The sequence below is a fragment of the Nicotiana tabacum genome, chromosome 23 (assembly GCF_000715075.1).
Source record: "Nicotiana tabacum cultivar K326 chromosome 23, ASM71507v2, whole genome shotgun sequence".
Lineage (NCBI taxonomy): Eukaryota > Viridiplantae > Streptophyta > Magnoliopsida > Solanales > Solanaceae > Nicotiana > Nicotiana tabacum.
In genome coordinates, this window is record NC_134102.1 from 58,011,636 (window position 1) to 58,029,180 (window position 17,545).

Here is a 17,545-nt window from a genome sequence, read left to right on the forward strand (position 1 = left end):
CACAAACCTAAAAGGCTACGGCCGCCCTAAAAACGGTTCAGAGACGTGCGGAGCCCGTAATCAAAATATAAAGCCTTCAACAAAATTCTAAACTAGTTCAAAGGTTACCCTCGGCAAAAATATAGTCTAAAAACATTTAAACAATCATCTTGGGGAAAGCTTTCGGCCACTCCGAGCCCCCATAAGTTTCAAGCAAAACTTGCAACAGGGATAAATCTTGTTCGGACCTCCGAAAAATAACTTATTACTACGTTTGATTCTCGTGTTAAGGCATTTGAAATCCTTGCAATTGTAAAGGATGCTAAAAATAATAGACTTAAAAATTGCCAAAAGAGAAAAAACTTTATATACATTCCGGAATGTCATTACAAAGGCCAATGAAAACGGCCTCAACAAAATAAATGTAAAGATACAAAAACAAAGATAAAAAATCCTAAGGCATCTACGCTTGATCTTCACCAGAACCCGCCTCGTCACCAGAGCCGCCGAGGCCTTCGGGTTCTTCGGAACCCTCGGAGCTTCCTTCGTCTTCGGGTTCAGCCAGCTTCTTGGCCTTGACCTCAAGTCTCTTCGCCTCCTCGATCTCGGCCGATTTGTCAAAGCCTCGGGCATGGATCTCTTCGAGGGTCTCCCTCCGGGATAGCCGCCTCACATACTCAGCAGTAGTCTTTAGGTGAGCCTCGGCTGCTTCGACATCGGCCCTATACTGGGCCACCATCTCTTCAGCATCAGCGGAGGTTGTGCATAGCTGAGACTTTATAGCTTCACATTCTTTACCGAGGGCGTCCCGCTCTGCCAGAGCCGAACTCAATTGCGATCGAAGTTCATTATTCAATTGGGACCACTTGTTGGCTTTTTCTTTCACCACCTGGAGTTGAACCTCTACCGATGCCAGTTGTGCCTGGGCGGTTTCCTTCTCCGAAGCCAGTCGGTCCATTTTTCTCTTCCAACCATCGGTCATGGCTTGGACCTCATTCATTTTAGCTTGGAGTTGGTCAATCCGTTCAATCTTCTGTTGAACCTGCGAGGGTTAGTCGTTAGCCACCATGGCTAAGTCTTCATTTCTAACTTCAAAAACCTTTACCTTTTCGACTAGATCGGCATGTTCCCGCCTCAGGTTCAAAGCTTCCCTTTGAGCCTCATCCAGCCCAGCCTGAAGGTCCTTGATGGGCCCTTCGTGTTGCTCGCTGAGACATTTATTCATATCTCTTTTCTCGGAAAGCTCCTTGACCTCAAGCTCAAGCTGGTAAACCTCATCCCAGTACCGAAGAAAGCTTTCGTGATGAAGTACCGAGGCCTGCAAAAGGGTGAAAGAAGAAAACATAAGGAATATCAAAAACTAAGTCAAAGTTCAAAAAAGCATAAAGATGCCTTACCCGATTTTGTGCCTGTTGCACTTCGTTGAATAGGCACGGCATGTCCACCTCATTCACTTTTGCCTGGTCTTCTTCGGTTACCAGGCATCGGAGGTAGCTCGCTACTCCCACGGGAGCAAAAGGAACCCGGGCATCCTCCGATACAATGATGATTATCGACCTCTTACGGCCGGGATCCACACTCGGGGCAGGGAACTGGTTGATTAACTTTGGGCTCCTGTTCTGCCCGCCTACCTCTGAAGACGGATCCTTTCTCGGCACTTCTGGTCGCCCAACCCAGAAAAGTCTTCCAAGGCTGATGAGTCCATGCCGTCAAAAAAGGAATGAAGGGGATCGTCCATGCCATGAACCCCTTCGTTAGATTTCTCCTTCCTCGCTTTGGCCTCCTTGAGCATAGACTCGGTGTAGGAGGGCATCCCCGAGATCTGAATTACGCCGGGCACTTCCTTTGGTGCAGAACTGGCATCCTGGGAAGTTTCACCCTGGGAATCCACGTCGACTTTCTGAGTTGGAGGGGGGTCGATCTTGCGAGTCTCCCCCTCGGATACATCTCAATCACCGGGATAGGTTGTCGTCCCGTGAGTTACGAAGACAGATTCATCCTCCGGCTTATCCCTAATCTGAAGAAGGGAGTCAGAGGCATGCACACGGGAACTGGAGCCCTTCTCGGGCTTGCGGAGCACCCACTTCTTCGATTTCTTCGCCTTGGAGCTAGGGGAGCCCGAGGGTTTTCTTTTCCTTTTCTTCTTTCCCTCCATGGCAGCAACAGAGGGAACAACGTGCGGGGGAACATCTTCGTCCCCTTCCAAAGGCCTAAGTTCGGTGGTCTTAGGCAAACCAACAATGATGAAGAAGAGGGGTTAGTATAATATAAAGCAGAGACGTAATGTTGGCTATTCAGAAAGAGACCTTACCATGAGAACGGGCTTCCCATCAGCCCTTTGAGAGTCCGCGCCATGTGCGCTAGAAGTAGGACATCTGAGTACAAATACCCTCGATCCACTCCTTTAACCGGGGGACCGCATTTGGAACCCGTGCAACAGCTGCACAACCACAAACATAAATAAGAAGATTGAAATAAAAGAAGAAGAAATTTTGATGAAGGAGTTGCACTTACGAGACGCATTCCATTTCTCAGGGAATGGCATGTATTTTGGGGGGATCAAATCCTCGGTCTTCACTCGGACGAAGCATCCCTACCAGCCACGGTCTCGGTCTACGTCGATACTGGAGAAAGAAGCCTTGCTGGCCCGACGTGTGAGCTTGATCAGTCCCCCTCGGAACATCCGGGGACTGTATAATCGAAGCAAGTGGTCAATCATGAACTGACGAGATTCGGTCTTGTTCACAAAGTAACGGAGGAGGGTCACGATTCTCCACATTAACGGATGAATTTTCCCGAGGCATACTTCGTACCTCTTGCAAAAATCCAGGACGATCCGGTCCACCGGGCCCAACGTGAAGGGATAAGTGTAAATGCTTAAGTACCCCTCCACATGGGTAGTAACGGCGTCCTCGAGCCCGGGGACTACTACGTCTTTGCCTTCCCAATCGCAGTACTTACGGACTATGGGAAGAACGTCCTCGGTCACAAAACATATATTCCTCGAGACCCCTTCGCCCCGGTCCTGTTTGTGCGAAGGCTTCTTGACCTTGACGTCATGTGCAATTGAGCATCCCTCGGGGATAAACGCCGACAAAGGAGGCTCGAGGGCCGGTTCATTAGCAGCCGCAACAGGGGAAGCCGATTCGAGGGCCACCACCTCGGGGTCAGTCGCTTCAGTACTAGCGGCCGGTTGAGAAGATGAAGAGGCAACTTGTTGAGGAATAGTTTTTGATGTTTTTTCCATTGTCATATGGGAGAGAGTTTGAAAATTTGAGAAATAAACACGATGTTTTGGAAAAATGAGTTTTGAAGGCGAATAACAGGGTATGAAGATTTGAAGAAATTTTGGGTAGGAATCTGGAGATTGCTATGAAGATTGAAGAACATGGATGAAGATTTGAATATTTGAAGAAGGTTTTGATAATGGTGGGATGGCTCAAAGATAGCAGTTTGATCGGAAAGTAAAAAAAAAGGACAAAGGAATGAGACTTTTATGGGAAAACAACCGACGTTTCGCATTCGGGGGCAACCTGCTGGTGAGCGACACGTGTCCGAAGTCAGAACGACGCGATTGATGGGACGTTTCGGCTCCCCGTCGTAACGTACGAAGCAAGGAACCGGAGCCATCTGTCGTTTCCCATCGTTTCGGAAAATCTACTCTTTGATAAACGAGGGGACTATCTGTATGCAGGTAAAATTGAGCCCGCTGCATGACTCGACTCCCCGGTGAGCCAAACGGAGCAAAAACGTGACCGTAATATATCGTAGTCAGAGCGAAGAACCCCTCGTATCGGGGCTCGGGCAAAACACCTGCTCTCGGGGATATCGGGGCCATATCCTCGAGGCTCGATTTGAGGATTGAGACTTAGGAGAGCATTGCCAAGCAGGTGCACACGACTAACGAAGGGCCGTGATATCCGTGCCTAACCGGATATCATGGCGTGAATCTCGGTAGAAAATTAGTGATCGGCGAAACGGATGATTTTTACCTTTTTTAGAATTGTATTTGGGGTAAAACTCCTCTACTATATAAAGGGAAGAGCTTATTATTTATAGAGGACATTGTAACACGCATATCAAGGCAATATATTCTCTATTATTCAAAATTCTTACTTCTGTTCATCAGTTCTTCATTAGTGTGAGCCCGGGATCAAAGGCAGGCATTTTATTAAGCTGTTACTGAGTCCGGGGTCACTCCCCTTAATTAGTTTGATAATTTATTACGTCCTTTATCTGTTTAATCTAACGCTATTTATCATTTGTATTCAATTAATCCGCATATCCTTAAAACCACATATAAATTCAATTGTTAACCATTTTTTAGGGTAAATAGCTAGTTTCTCAAATTGCTGAATTCTTATTTACTTGTAGGAAAGAGTTTATTCACTTGTTTAACATAAAGTACTGCTTTTAAAACATCAAGCATGCATATATACAGCCAGAGCGAAGAAAGTCATACCCAAGAAGAAGAAGTAGAAACTCCATTAGTAATTTAATTATATTGGTATACATTAATCTTTTTGGAATTTTGTCCAGTGTTTCTGCATATTCATATTGTCCTTTCTCTTTGAGACCTTTTTTAGTATACACCGATAATGTAAAACCGTGTTAAGACCAAAGACTCCTACCACAAAAAGTGAAAGGAAAAGGAAAAACATTCATAATACCTCTTTGTTAATTATCTTCATATCGATTAATAGTAACCAGTTATCTCTTCTTTTCAACTATATATCTTGGGCATAGAATTCAATGATCTCCTTGAGATTAAGCTGAAACAAAGAAGAGCAATCATTTTGCATCAACCACAACATGTGTTCAAACAAGATAGCATCCACATCCACCTAAATCACTTTCTTGGCTCTAATATTTTTTTATTCTTCCTTTATCTTCTTTCCTCACCATTTCAATTAAATTCCTAAATGGACTTTCTTCCAACACAAATGGCTCCACCAAAAAATTTCTCTTCTCCTTTCCCGCTACCACAGTTATCAGATCATCTGAATCGCCATAACCGTCGTCCACGAGTGGCCGATACCCTAATAATCGGCCCGAGCACCGCCTTGTCAAGATTGCTACCGGCAAAACTATGCAATCCATGAGATGAAATTTAAAAAATGGAAAGTACTTCTCTAGCTAGTAAATGGTCACTTCTATGCACTATTTTGTATGAGCTAGATCCTTGGACTAGCTAGGTTATAGTTGCTATATTGGTTGAAATGGAAGAAAGGGAAGAAGAGTTCTTGATGAGGGTAAGGATTGAATTGGCCAGCCAACGGCTAGTGTAGGTATTGCATATGCACAAAGAATAAATAGACATTCTAATTAAGATAAAAAAAAAATAAATGGTGTAGTTTTCAATGGTAGTTTTCGTGGAAAGAGAGCCGTTTGAGTGAGACGAAGATTTTCTAAATTTTACTTTCTTATAGGTAGGAAGATGGAAGGTGACAGACAGACAAATGGTAGGTCTAATGGCACTTATGAAATTTGTGTGACTTGGCCCCCATCTTAAGCTTCAAACAAACCTACATCTTACATTTAAACACGTACGTATGGCAAAAGAGCCAGTTGGAGCTACAAATTTCACATCAATTATTCAAAGTGCGTTCAACCATCAAAGCCGACTATATGGGCCACCTGAATTTGCTTTTGATGCTAACAAGGCTTGGAACGAAATACAATAAGATATTACTTCCTCTTATTCATCTTTTTATCCGTCGTTTATGGTTTTCAAATATCTATTAAAAAAATTCGATACGATAAATAATAGGGAGTATCCGAGTAAATTATTGTCTGTATTTTTCTTAAGTGATTAATTAATGAATATATGCCTTCTTGGATGAAGATGAATTGGAGAAAAAGATAATTGCTTTCTTAGTCCTAAGCCGTAGAAAAGAATGTCCAAATGTGGCGAACTTCTCAACATGTGACAATGGATAATCAGGGAACTTCTCAAAAATTTGAAATAAAATTGTGGATACGCTTACGTGGGTAAAGTTTGTTTGAACTCTAAATTTTCCTTCTACTCCAACTAATTTCCGGCCGATTTGCATCCAAAGAGGTCGGTCCAGAACCAAACAAAACGTTACCAGATTTTGGTAGAGTACTGAATAAAGCATCAGTTAGGTATCAAACTTTGCCTTTGTTTACCATCAAAATCGGATAACAATTGAATTTGTCAGTGGTTATAAGGACATGCGGATTAACTTGATACAAAGCGATAAATTAGATTGCAATTGGAATAAATAATGATAAAATAACTGTAAACCACATAAATTGGATGATTCCAATTTAGGAATGTCAGCCACCCTTGAGTTGAATACACTTTTATTGACTGAAAAAATATCAAAGAGTAGGAGTTTGAAAAATGTATTGCTTATCAGTATATGTTACAATGTCCCTCATGAATTGTCCAGTCCCCTTTATATATTAGGGGAGATCTACCTTTTAAGATATTATTTTATTATTCTATAAAAGGCAAAAAGGACCGTTGGTTCCCTTTTTCCGTGATGTCTGCCATAATGACTGGTTAATGGCGAGAATTAAGGACCCCTGTCGGATGAGTTGGCAAAGCTTTCTTCGATGCCGTTGGAAAAAGGACCGGTTATGCCTTCGGTAAACTCGAGGGCATATCTGATGGTTTCGATGGCTAACTTCGACAACGCTTTGGGTTCAATCATAATCACCATGTGCTGATCTTGGCCGATGATGTTTGGCGTCAGATCGATCTTCGAGCTCGACTTCACCTGATCACAGATATTTCGACACTGGTCTAATCGGGGAGTTCGGAAGCTCGACCGAATATCGAGCTTGGTTTTACCCGTATACAGATAGTCTCCTCGTTCTTCGGAGAGTAGATGACAAGGAACGACATGAGCCCCCGATTCTCACTTCGATATATCATGACGCAAGTGATAAATATGACGTCAAAATCCCCTTATTTTTCGGAGAGCAAATGATGGGAAACGATTCGAGCTTTCGATTCTTACTTCGATAAAATATGACGATTCATGACGTAAGTGATAAGAATAGTGGAAACATCCTGCCGGTCCAGTCTTTGAGGTATTAAATGTGTGTCAGTTAACGGTCAGCCATCTTGGGATATGAACCGTCGTGATGTGAACCGCCGTTTGGGAACACTATAAATACCCTTCAATCCATTCATTAGAACCTTTTCCTTTCCAACTCTTACTCTTACGTTTTAAGAGAACTTCAACATCTTCATCTTCTGGTTTTCTGGTTTTAAGTTTAAGAACTTCATTCCTTGTGAGTTCTTTGAAATTTCTTCATAAGTTACCTGCTAGTTACAACTCCTCTTTTACCAACATCTTCTTCTCTCCTCTATTTAGAAAACATGGCAAAGACTTCAAAATCTATTCCTCAAAAAGAAACCCCTTCTTCCTCGAAACCATCAAAAATTGTTTCACTTGCTGCTACTGAGGAACCAACACCGGAACCCCCTCTAAAGTCGTTTGTCCCTTCGGGGTGCCCAACCAGGGCCGACTTTAAGATCGAGAACACCCTCTTGGTACCGGGTCGGTGCGAGCTGGTCTCGAGATACATAGCACTATTACTGACAGCATCCTCGATAAGGTCAAAGAGGACTGTCACTGGGAAGATAGACTCGTTGTGATCCCTACCCCCAAGGAATCGATCACCACCTATGTGGAGGGTTTTCTAAGTGTTTACACTTACCCTTTCACACTCGATCCCTTAGACCTAGTCATCATAGCCGTTTGCAAAAGGTACGAGGTAACTCTCGGGCAGATTCACCCCTTGTTTTGGAGGATTGTAATTCTTTTGCATTTCTTCGTGAGCTAAATCAAGGGGTGTCCATTTACTATCGACCACCTCATGCGCCTGTATAGCCCTTGACTTTACCGAGGGGGATTAATCAATCTCACACATCGAGCCACTAAGGCCATATTCTCGAGCATCGACGAGGATCAGGACCGGGGCTGGTTGGGCCGATTCGTTCGAGTGAGGACCTTGGACTTGATCCCGGCTGTGGATATGCCATTTTCTGAGAAATGGAAAATGAAATGTAAGTATAACTTTGCCTTCAAGATTTCTTTTATTTCTTTTCCTTTTCATCCCTTCTCATCGACGTTATGTGATGATGCAGTTGCTGCCCAGATGTCGGATGCCGTTCCTCGACTCAAGGAGTGGGTCGAGGGCATTGTGACATAGAGACCTTATTCCGAGCGCTTATGTCATGAGCTCTCGAAGGGCCGATGGGAGGCCCGTAATCATGGTGAGAATTTCTTCACTAAGTTATATTTGATCTTACTTTCACATCATCGATCTTTGAATAGTTTTATTTTCTCTTTGTAGGTCTACCAAAAGACGCTGAAATGAGGCCTCCATCGGCCGATGATGACATATACGTCGATCCATCTGCTCCGAAGAAAGATAAAGAAAAGAAAAGAAGAAAAGCTTCGAGTTCCTCGAGCCCTAAAAAGAAGAGACCGAGGAAGCGGCTGGCGCACAAACATAAGAATGCCAGCGCCCGAGAACTCTCATCGGACTCACTCCAACGGTTGAAGGATGAGTCCGAAAAAGAAGAAGAAGATTCTGAGTTGGTGGCCCGCGTGAGAAGCGGTTCCGAAATGCCTCAAAGCCATGGAGGACGTAGAAGAAGCAGTGGTTGAAGTTTCCGAGCCAAGGAGGGTCGAGACCGATTTGCCCCGAGCCAGTGAGGTCGAAAACAAAACAGTGACCGGTACATCTTGGTCAGAAGATAATGTGCCTAAGGAGGTTCTTGGGGTGATTGATCTCTCTGGGTCGCCTTCGTTTACCAATTCTATGATAAACGAGGCTTAGGCGCTGAAAGGTAACCTCGGTGAAGGGTCCCAAGGAGTAGCCGATTCTTTCCACAATTTCTTCGACGGCTTGGATTCTACTACTTCGGAAGATGTCACCGATTTGGGTGACTTACCGGTACCAAGGAAGATACTGTCCCCCGAGATATGGTGGGTCTTCTTCAAGCCCAAAATTAGTGAATCAGTTCCCCGCTCCAAACATTAATCCTACTCGGACACGTGAAATTTGTTTTGTCCATTCCGTAGGATGCCCGGGTTCTCTCTACCCCGATGGGGATTGCTAGTTACCTTCGGTGCTTGGTGACCGAATAGGATTAAGCTAGAATGAACGAGGTGGAAGTGTCCTGCCTGTTCAACGAAGCTCAACAGGCGCTGAATCGGGTAATTTCGAATATCCTTTTATTATGTACTTAGATTCAATAATGAATAATCCTAACATTTTCCTTTATGCTTGCAGGCCTCGGTGCTTCATCACGAGGTCTTTCTCCGATACCGGGAGGAGTTCAAGCATCACGAGGGCGAGACTCGGGAGCTTGACGAGAAGAAAGATGCTTACAAGCTTCTTAGTGAGAATCTCCAGGCCGAGTTAGAAGCGGCTCGGAAGGAGAATGCCTATTTGGTCGACTAGGTAATACGAATATTCGAACTTAGTGATGATGATTCAGACACATTGGCTAATGACTCGAACCCACAAGTTCAAAAGAGACTTGACCAGATCGAGCAGCTCCAGGTGGAGGTGGACATGGTGAAGGCTGGAGCCGAAGAATGGAAGAAAAATATGGACCGCCTGACCTCGAAAAAAGAGATTGCCCGGGCGCAGTTGGGTTCGGCTGAGATTCTGCTTCGGGCTATAAATGATAAATATTCGGTGCAGGCCAATAAGATCAAGGAACTCCATTCTCAGTTGAACTCGGTTGTTTCTGGTCAAGAGGCCCTGGCCAAGGAACTTGAGGCGGCCAAGTTAGAGGTCGTTGTGACAAAGACCGAGGCCGATGATAAAGAGGCTTAGTTCAAGGCCGATGCCGAGGCCATTCAGGAATAAGCGAGAAACATGGTAAAGCATGCGAGGTGGCAATCCCGAAGGGACACCCTCGAGGGAGTCCATGCTCAGAGTTTTGATATATTGGCTGAAATTGAGAATGCCAAGATATGTGAAGCCAAGGCCCGGAAGCTAGCTTATCCCGATGAGGATTCCAAGGGGTCTGAAGAGTCGGGTGGGTCCGATGGTGGCGAAGACCCTGTAGGCGATGATGTAGCCCCCGATGAAGATTAGTCCATTTAGGGTCTTTTTACCTTTTGTATTATCTTTTGTTGAGGTCGTTCGGCCTTTTGTAAAAAATATCCATCGGGGCTATTCAGCCCTTGTAAAGAGGTTTTTGATATATATATATATATATATATATAAGGCTTTTCCTTTTCATAGTTTTTGAATCTTTCCTTTGCTTTATTTGTATTCGCAAAGGTCAAAATGCCTTAGCATGAAATGATTAGGTTATGTTCGAAGGTTCGAACAAACCTTGCCTTTACTTTGTGTTAAGGCATTGTAGGGATTCGGTGTGACCGAAAACTTTTCCCCAAAATAATTTAGGTTTATAGCTTGTCAATGATAGCTTTTAAAACTGGTTATAAGAGATTTTCAAAGGCCTTATTTTTGTTACGAGTCTCGGACGTCTCCGAGCCGTATTAGTATGACCGTAGCCTTTTTAGTTCGGGCGCTTCCTAATAAGCTTTTGTGCCCTCGGGTGTTATTAATCAGAACGGCCTTAGCCTTTTAATTCGGGCAATGCCAAATAAGTTCATGCCCTCGAATGTTATTAACTCGGAATGGCCTTAGCCTTTAAATTAGGGCAATGCCAAATAAGCTTCATGCCCTCGAGTGTTATTAACTCAGAACGGCCTTAGCTTTTAAATTCGGGCATTGCCAAATAAGCTTCATGCCCTTGAGTGTTTTTAACTCAGAACGGCCTTAGCCTTTAAATTCGGGAATTGCCAACTAAACTTCATGCCCTCGAGTGTTTTTTAACTCGGAACGGCCTTAGCCTTTAAATTCGGGCATTGCGAAATAAGCTTTATGCCCTCGAGTGTTATTAACTCGGAACGGCCTTAGCCTTAAAATTTGGGCAATTCCAAAGTGGCAGTCCCCGAGTGAAAGTGAATGTTCGAACTTTGATTAAGGTGGCCCTTGGGCTCGATAGCTTTAGCTTTAGGAATTTCCTTGAAAGATGTAAGAAGTACTTTAAAGGACAAGATGTTTATGTTCAAGGAAGAATCTTCTTTTATAGTCTTGTGCACAATAGTTGTACATGTATACATGTTTTGTGCCAGGGCTCGAGCGGTCTGTGTGGGCACGGTTCATTTGACCGTTTGGGCCTTACAATAAATCTTTTTCTCGTTAAATTCGATATCTCTGAGGGTATTGCCCCTCAGTGTTCGAGGTTGACCGAAGAGAGGCCTCGAATGCTGTTGTGATCAATTCCACCGGTTCCTAGCCGGCCTTCGATTCTAAGTTAGTATAATTTACTTGCTGCCTCGTTAAAAACCTTGCCGAAAAACCCATTTGGGACAAAACCGGTTCAAGAAAAAAGAGTGCAACGCATGCTTTCAGACCTAGGATCTCGTATCATCCTTTGTTGGTTGCCTGCAAGTGTCAGTTTGAAATGTAAAAAGAAAAATAAAGAAAGAATTGGGGTCGTACCTTAGAAATAATATCGCTTTAAGTGAGTTATATTCCAGTTGTTCGGTAATTACTCGTCGTTCATTATTCCGAGCTTGTAGGATCCTTTTTTGGTGATCTTGATAATTTGGTACGGTCCTTCCCAGTTTGGGCCCAATTTTCCTTCGTTCGGGCTTCGGGTGCTCAGCGTGACTTTTCTTAGTACCAAGTCCCCTGTATTGAAGTGTCGAAGGTTGGCCCTTCGATTATAATACCTTTCGATACGCTATTTTTGGGCGGCCATTTGGACTAGGGCAGCTTCGCGCCTTTCATCTAATATCCCTAGGCTCGTATTCATAGCTTTGTCATTTGATTCCTTCGTTGTATATCGGAGTCTGATGCTTGGTTCTCCGACCTCGACTGGTATTAAAGTTTCGGTGCCATAAACTAAAGAAAACGGGGTGGCCCCAGTACTGGATTTTGAGGTCGTACGGTACGCCCATAGGACCTCGGGTAGCATTTTCTTCCATTTCCTTTTGCGTCGGTTAACCTCTTTTTAAGGCTTTGGAGTATAGTTTTGTTGGTAGATTCAGCTTGTCCATTTCCACTAGGGTGATAGGGAGTGGATAAGATCCTTTTGATCTTATGGTATTCGAGAAACTTACTTACTTTGCTGCCAATAAATTATTTTCCGTTGTCACACACAATCTCGGCTGGTATCCCGAACCGGCATATGATGTGGTCCCAGATGAAATCGATGACTTTCTTTTCCCTAACATGTTCGTATGCCTGGGCTTCCACCCATTTAGAAAAGTAGTCAGTCATAAATAATATAAATCGAGCCTTACCGGGTGCCCATGGAAGGGGGCCGACGATGTCTATTCCCCATTTCATGAACGACCAAGGCGACAAAACCGAATGTAGCAGATCCCCAGGTTGATGAATCATCGGAGTGTGTCTTTGGCATTCATCACATTTTCAAATGAACTCCCACGCATTTTTTTCCATGTCGATCCAATAGTAACCGGATCTGATTATTTTTCAGACCAGCGATTCGGCGCCCGAATGATTTCCACAGGTGCCTTCGTGGATTTCCCTCAGAACGTACTCAGTATCCCTCGGCCCTAGACATATTGCAAGTGGACCATCGAATGTTCTTCTGAACAGGGTTTCGTCTTCGGCTAGGCTAAATCGGGTTGCTTTTGTACGCAGGGCTCTCGACTCTTTCGGGTTCGAGGGAAATTTTTCGGTCCTGAGATATTCCACGTACTTGTTCCTCCAGTCCCAAGTTAGGCTCGTCGAGTTGATCTCGGCGTGGCCTTCTTCCACCACCGATATCATAAGCTGCACGACTTCTCCCGAATTGAACTCGTTGACTTCGCCCAACGATCCCAAGTTAGCGAGGGCATCGGCTTCGCTGTTTTGATCCCGAGGTACATGTTGCAAAGTCCATTCTTTGAACCGATGTAATGTCACCTATAATTTGTCCAAGTATCTCTGCATTCCTTCCCTGACCTCGAATGTTCCATTAACTTGATTTATTACAAGGAGGGAGTCGCACTTGGCTTCGATCACCTCTGCCCCCAATCTTTTGGCTAATTCAAGGCCTGCAATCATGGCCTCATATCCGGCCTCGTTGTTAGTCAATTTCACAGTCTTAATAGATTGTCTAATTATATTACATGTTGGTGGCTTTAGTACGATACCAAGTCCGGACCCCTTTGCGTTTGAGGCCCTGTCTGTAAAGAGGGTCCAGATTCCTGGAGATGTCCCTGAGTTAACCAATAACTCTCTTTCGACCTCAGGTACTAGGGTCGGCGTGAAGTCGGCCATGAAGTCCGTCAAGATTTGGGACTTGATGGCAGTCTGAGGTCGGTACTCAATATCGTACCCACTTACTTCCACAACCCATTTGGCCAATCGGCCCGAGAGTTTGGGTTTATGCATAACGTTCCTTAACGGGTAAGTAGTTACGACACATATAGGGTGACATTGGAAGTATGGTTTTAGCTTCCTAGAGGCACTTAGCAAAGCGAGCGCCAGTTTTTCTAGGTGAGGGTACCTAGTTTCGGCCTCACCTAAGGTCCTGCTAACATAATAAATTGGAAACTACATACTTTGCTCTTCCCGAACCAAGACTCCACTTACCGCTACCTCCGAGACCGCTAAGTACAAATACAGTTGTTCGTCTGTCTTTGGTGTGTGAAGCAGCGGTGGGCTCGATAAGTATCTTTTGAGTTGCTCCAGAGCTCGTTGACATTCCGGAGTCCATAATAAGTTATTCTTCTTTTTTAACAGTGCAAAGAATCGGTGGCTCTTGTCGGACAACCTCGAAATAAATCGCCCCAGAGCGGCTATGCGCCCGGTTAGCCTTTGCACGGCCTTTACGTTGTCAACGATCGTGATATCGTCTATGGCTTTGATCTTATCGGGGTTGATCTCGATTCCTTGGTTGGATACAATGAACCCGAGGAATTTACCCGATCCAACTCCGAACGCACATTTTTCGGGTTCAACTTCATATTGTACTTCTTCAATATGCTGAAGGTTTCCTGCAAATGTTTTAAATGGTCCTCTGCTCGCAGAGACTTAACCAACATATCATCAATGTAAACTTCCATCGATTTTCCTATTTGTTCTTCGAATATCCGATTTACTAGGCGTTGGTATGTGGTACCAGCATTTTTTAATCCAAACAGCATTACATTATAAGAATATGTGCCATTTTTAGTGATGAAGGAGGTTTTTTCCAGATCACCCGGGTCCATCCGTATTTGGTTGTACCCGGAATAGGCATCAAAAAAACTGAGGATCTCGTGGCCGGCCGTGGCATCGATCATACGGTCGATGTTGGGCAAGGGAAAGGAGTCTTTGGGCCATGCTTTATTCAAATCTTTGTAATCTACACACATTTTTAGTTTATTCCCTTTTTTAGGGACTACCACTACGTTTGCTAACCAATCCGGGTATTTAACCTCTCGAATGGACCCTATTTTAAGAAGTTTAGATACCTCGTCCTTGATGAAAGCATTTTTGACCTCGGACTGGGCCTCCTCTTCTGCTTGGCCAGATTGATTTTTGGGTCCATGCTTAGTTTGTGAGTGGTTATCTCTGGTGGGATCCCTTTTATATCAAGATGGGACCAGGCCAAACAATCTATGTTAGCTACCAGAAATTGCATAAGTTTTTCCTAAGCTCGGGAGTTAACCCCGTGCCCAGGTATACCTTCCGATCACGTAAACGCTCGATCAATATAACCTGTTCCAGCTCTTTGACCATTGATTTGGTTGCGTCGGAGTCATCGGAGGTTATAAAAGCTTGGGGAACCCCGTTATCATCGTCTCCATAAGTCTTGTGCTTATCCGGTTGAGTCTCGGCCGGTATCAGTGATTGTTATTTGGCCTCTTGGTTCACGCTCGAATTTGGTTCCTTCGATATTGTGGATGTTAATATTAGAACCACTTCTTTGGCTGCAAACATCTCTCTTGCTGCCGGTTGTTCCCCGTAGATTGTCTTAATCCCTCCCCCCCCCCCCCCCCGGGGTTGGGAATTTCAACACTTGGTGAAGAGATGAGGGCACTACCCTCATGTGATGGATCCATGTCCTTCCGAGGAGGGCGTTGTACCTCATGTCCCCTTCGATCACATAAAACTTGGCCTCTCGTATGATCCCCGCAGTATTGACTAGTAACGTTATCTCTCCCTTTATGGTTTTACATGCTATGTTGAACCCGTTTAGGATTCGGACTGCGGGCACGATTTTGTCTTGTAGACCGAGCTGTTCTACGACCCTCGACCGAATTATGTTGACCGAGCTACCTGGATCAATTAACACACGTTTAATTTTAGTTTTATTTACTAGTACAGATATTACCAGTGCATCATTGTAAGGTTGTATGATCCCTTTCGCATCCTCGTCGCTGAAAGATAAGATTCCTTCCCATATGTAGTCTTGAGTTTGTTTCTCCCTGGTGATGGACACTCTGGTCCATTTCAACATCGGCTCTTGTGGAATATCGACTCCACCGATGATCATATTAATGACGTGTTGAGGTTCGGTATCTTCTTGTTCTGTCTGTCTGTTAGAATCCCTATTCCTGAAATGATTCTTGGCCCGGTCGCTCAAGAATTCTCGAAGGTGCCCATTGTTGAATAATCAGGCTACTTCTTCTCTCAGTTGTCGATAATCTTCCGTTCTATGATCGTGAGTTCCATGATATTTGCACATCTGGTTGGGATCCCTTTGAGCTGGATTGGATTGTAGAGCTCGGGGCCATTTGGTCTCCTTGATGCGCCCGATAGCTTATACGATGGCGGCAGTATCGATGTTAAAGTTGTATTCTGATAGCCTCGACGCTTCTTTAGGCCCGACGGACCTGTCGAAGCTATTTTTGGTCATGAGCCCCCAGTTGCTTCGACTTTGTACATTTCTCCTTTCGCTTCTTATGGGGTTCCGCCCGGACCCACTATTTCTCCGATCTCCATTATATGGCAGATACTGATCCCTGTTTGATCCTGGTTCATGATCGATGTCTCTCTTGACTCTGTCGAGGGTTCTGGGGGGATAAACAGACTCCGAAGGGGCCCCGAGTTGATCATCTTCGACCCTGATTTTCAATTGATACTGATTGTGTACATCGGCCCAGGTAACGGTAGGGTACTCTATCATATTCTGCTTCAATTGCTGTGAAGCCACCGAGCTTTGAATATTGAGTCCCTGAGTGAAAGCTTGAACGGCCCAAGCATCAGCGACCGGCGGCAGATCCATTCGTTCCATTTGAAAACGGGACATGAATTCCCTGAGCATCTCATTGTCCTTTTGTTTGACTTTGAAAAGGTTCAATTTCCTAGTTTCGACCTTGATGGCACCGACATGTGCTTTTACAAAAGAGTCTGCAAGCATAGCAAATGAGTCAATAGAGTTAGGAGGTAAGTTGTGATACCATATTATGGCTCCCTTTAATAGGGTCTCCCCAAATTTTTTCAGTAAAACAAACTCGATCTCGTCATCTTCCAAGTCATTCCCTTTGATGGCATATGTATAAGAGGTTACATGCTCGTTTGGATTGGTCGTCCCGTTATACTTAGGTATATCGGGTATACGGAATTTCATGGGGATCGGATTCGGAGCCACGCTTGGAGGAAAAGGTTTTTGCACGAACTTCCTAGAATCCAGTCCTTTCAATATCGGAGGTGCTCCTGGGATTTGATCCACCCTGGAATTGTAGATTTCCCCATTTTTGTCGTTTGCTTCAATTTTTTTCCCCTGATTCTATCCGCTTTGTCAGCTCATCAAGCATCTTTATAATTTCGGGGTTAGGGCCCGATTCTTGTTCATTCGACCTTACAGCGACCGGCTCAGTTCTGCAGGTGACTTCTCGGGGCGGATCGGGCTCAACCCTGCTTGGTGCCTGGCTTTGGCTCTGCAACTGAGCTATCGCCACCTGTTGGGCTTGCAGCATTTCAAAGATCATCTGTAGGCTGATCCCGTCTTCTTCAATGTTTTGTGTGTTTCGAGCTGCAGATCGGGCTCCAACATGGACGCTATTTTCGGGGCTAGTAGGGAGGTTCGCGTCGATGGCCACATATGAATTAACGTCAATCAGATCCGTGGTCCCGAATTCTAACGGGGTCAGCAGGTGGCCTTACGTTACTGGGCGCCACGTTGTTATTCTCACCTTGATGACCGGACTCGTTGTCGATATGTAGGGGTGCTAATTGAGAGTTTGTCATTTTTAGCCTGAAATCAAAGACACTTCAAAGAGCAAGTGTAAAGTAGTGTGTGTTATGGAGATTTGTATCAAATAACCACTATTATCCTTATCCCCCACGGTGGGCGCCAAACTGTTTACCCTCAAAATCGGATAACAATTGAATTTGTCAGTGGTTATAAGGACTTGCGGATTAACTTGATACAAAGTGACAAATTAGATTGCAATTGGAATAAATGATGATAAAATAACTGCAAACCACAGGAATTGGATGATTCTAATTTCGGAATGCGAGCCACCCTTGAGTTGAATACACTTTTATTGACAGAAAAAATATCGAAGAGTAGGAGCTTGAAAAATATATTGCTTATCAGTATATA

At 44.4% G+C, this 17,545-nt stretch overlaps 1 protein-coding gene across 1 annotated transcript; it reads right to left on the reverse strand.

Annotated features, from left to right (window-relative positions):
- Positions 1 to 325: 325 nt before the first annotated feature.
- LOC142177575 (uncharacterized) lies at positions 326 to 5,260 on the reverse strand. Its single transcript, XM_075246735.1, has 5 exons — positions 2,494 to 5,260; positions 2,291 to 2,419; positions 1,377 to 2,203; positions 1,085 to 1,297; positions 326 to 1,021 (listed from the first exon to the last, which is right to left on the reverse strand). The coding sequence occupies exons 3-5, from the start codon at positions 1,416 to 1,418 to the stop codon at positions 443 to 445; spliced, it is 834 nt and encodes a 277-aa protein (XP_075102836.1). The 5' UTR covers positions 1,419 to 2,203; positions 2,291 to 2,419; positions 2,494 to 5,260; the 3' UTR covers positions 326 to 442.
- Positions 5,261 to 17,545: the final 12,285 nt, after the last annotated feature.

What these genes read in the sequence shown, in the direction of transcription:
- LOC142177575 (XM_075246735.1), bottom strand. Translation starts at nt 1,418, where the DNA reads ATGCCGTGCCTATTCAACGAAGTGCAACAGGCACAAAATCGG. An exon ending in TGCAACAGGCACAAAATCGG is followed by an intron (nt 1,298 to 1,376) that starts GTAAGGCATCTT and finishes ACCCTTTTGCAG; the next exon opens with GCCTCGGTACTTCATCACGA. An exon ending in ATGCCGATCTAGTCGAAAAG is followed by an intron (nt 1,022 to 1,084) that starts GTAAAGGTTTTT and finishes TAACCCTCGCAG; the next exon opens with GTTCAACAGAAGATTGAACG.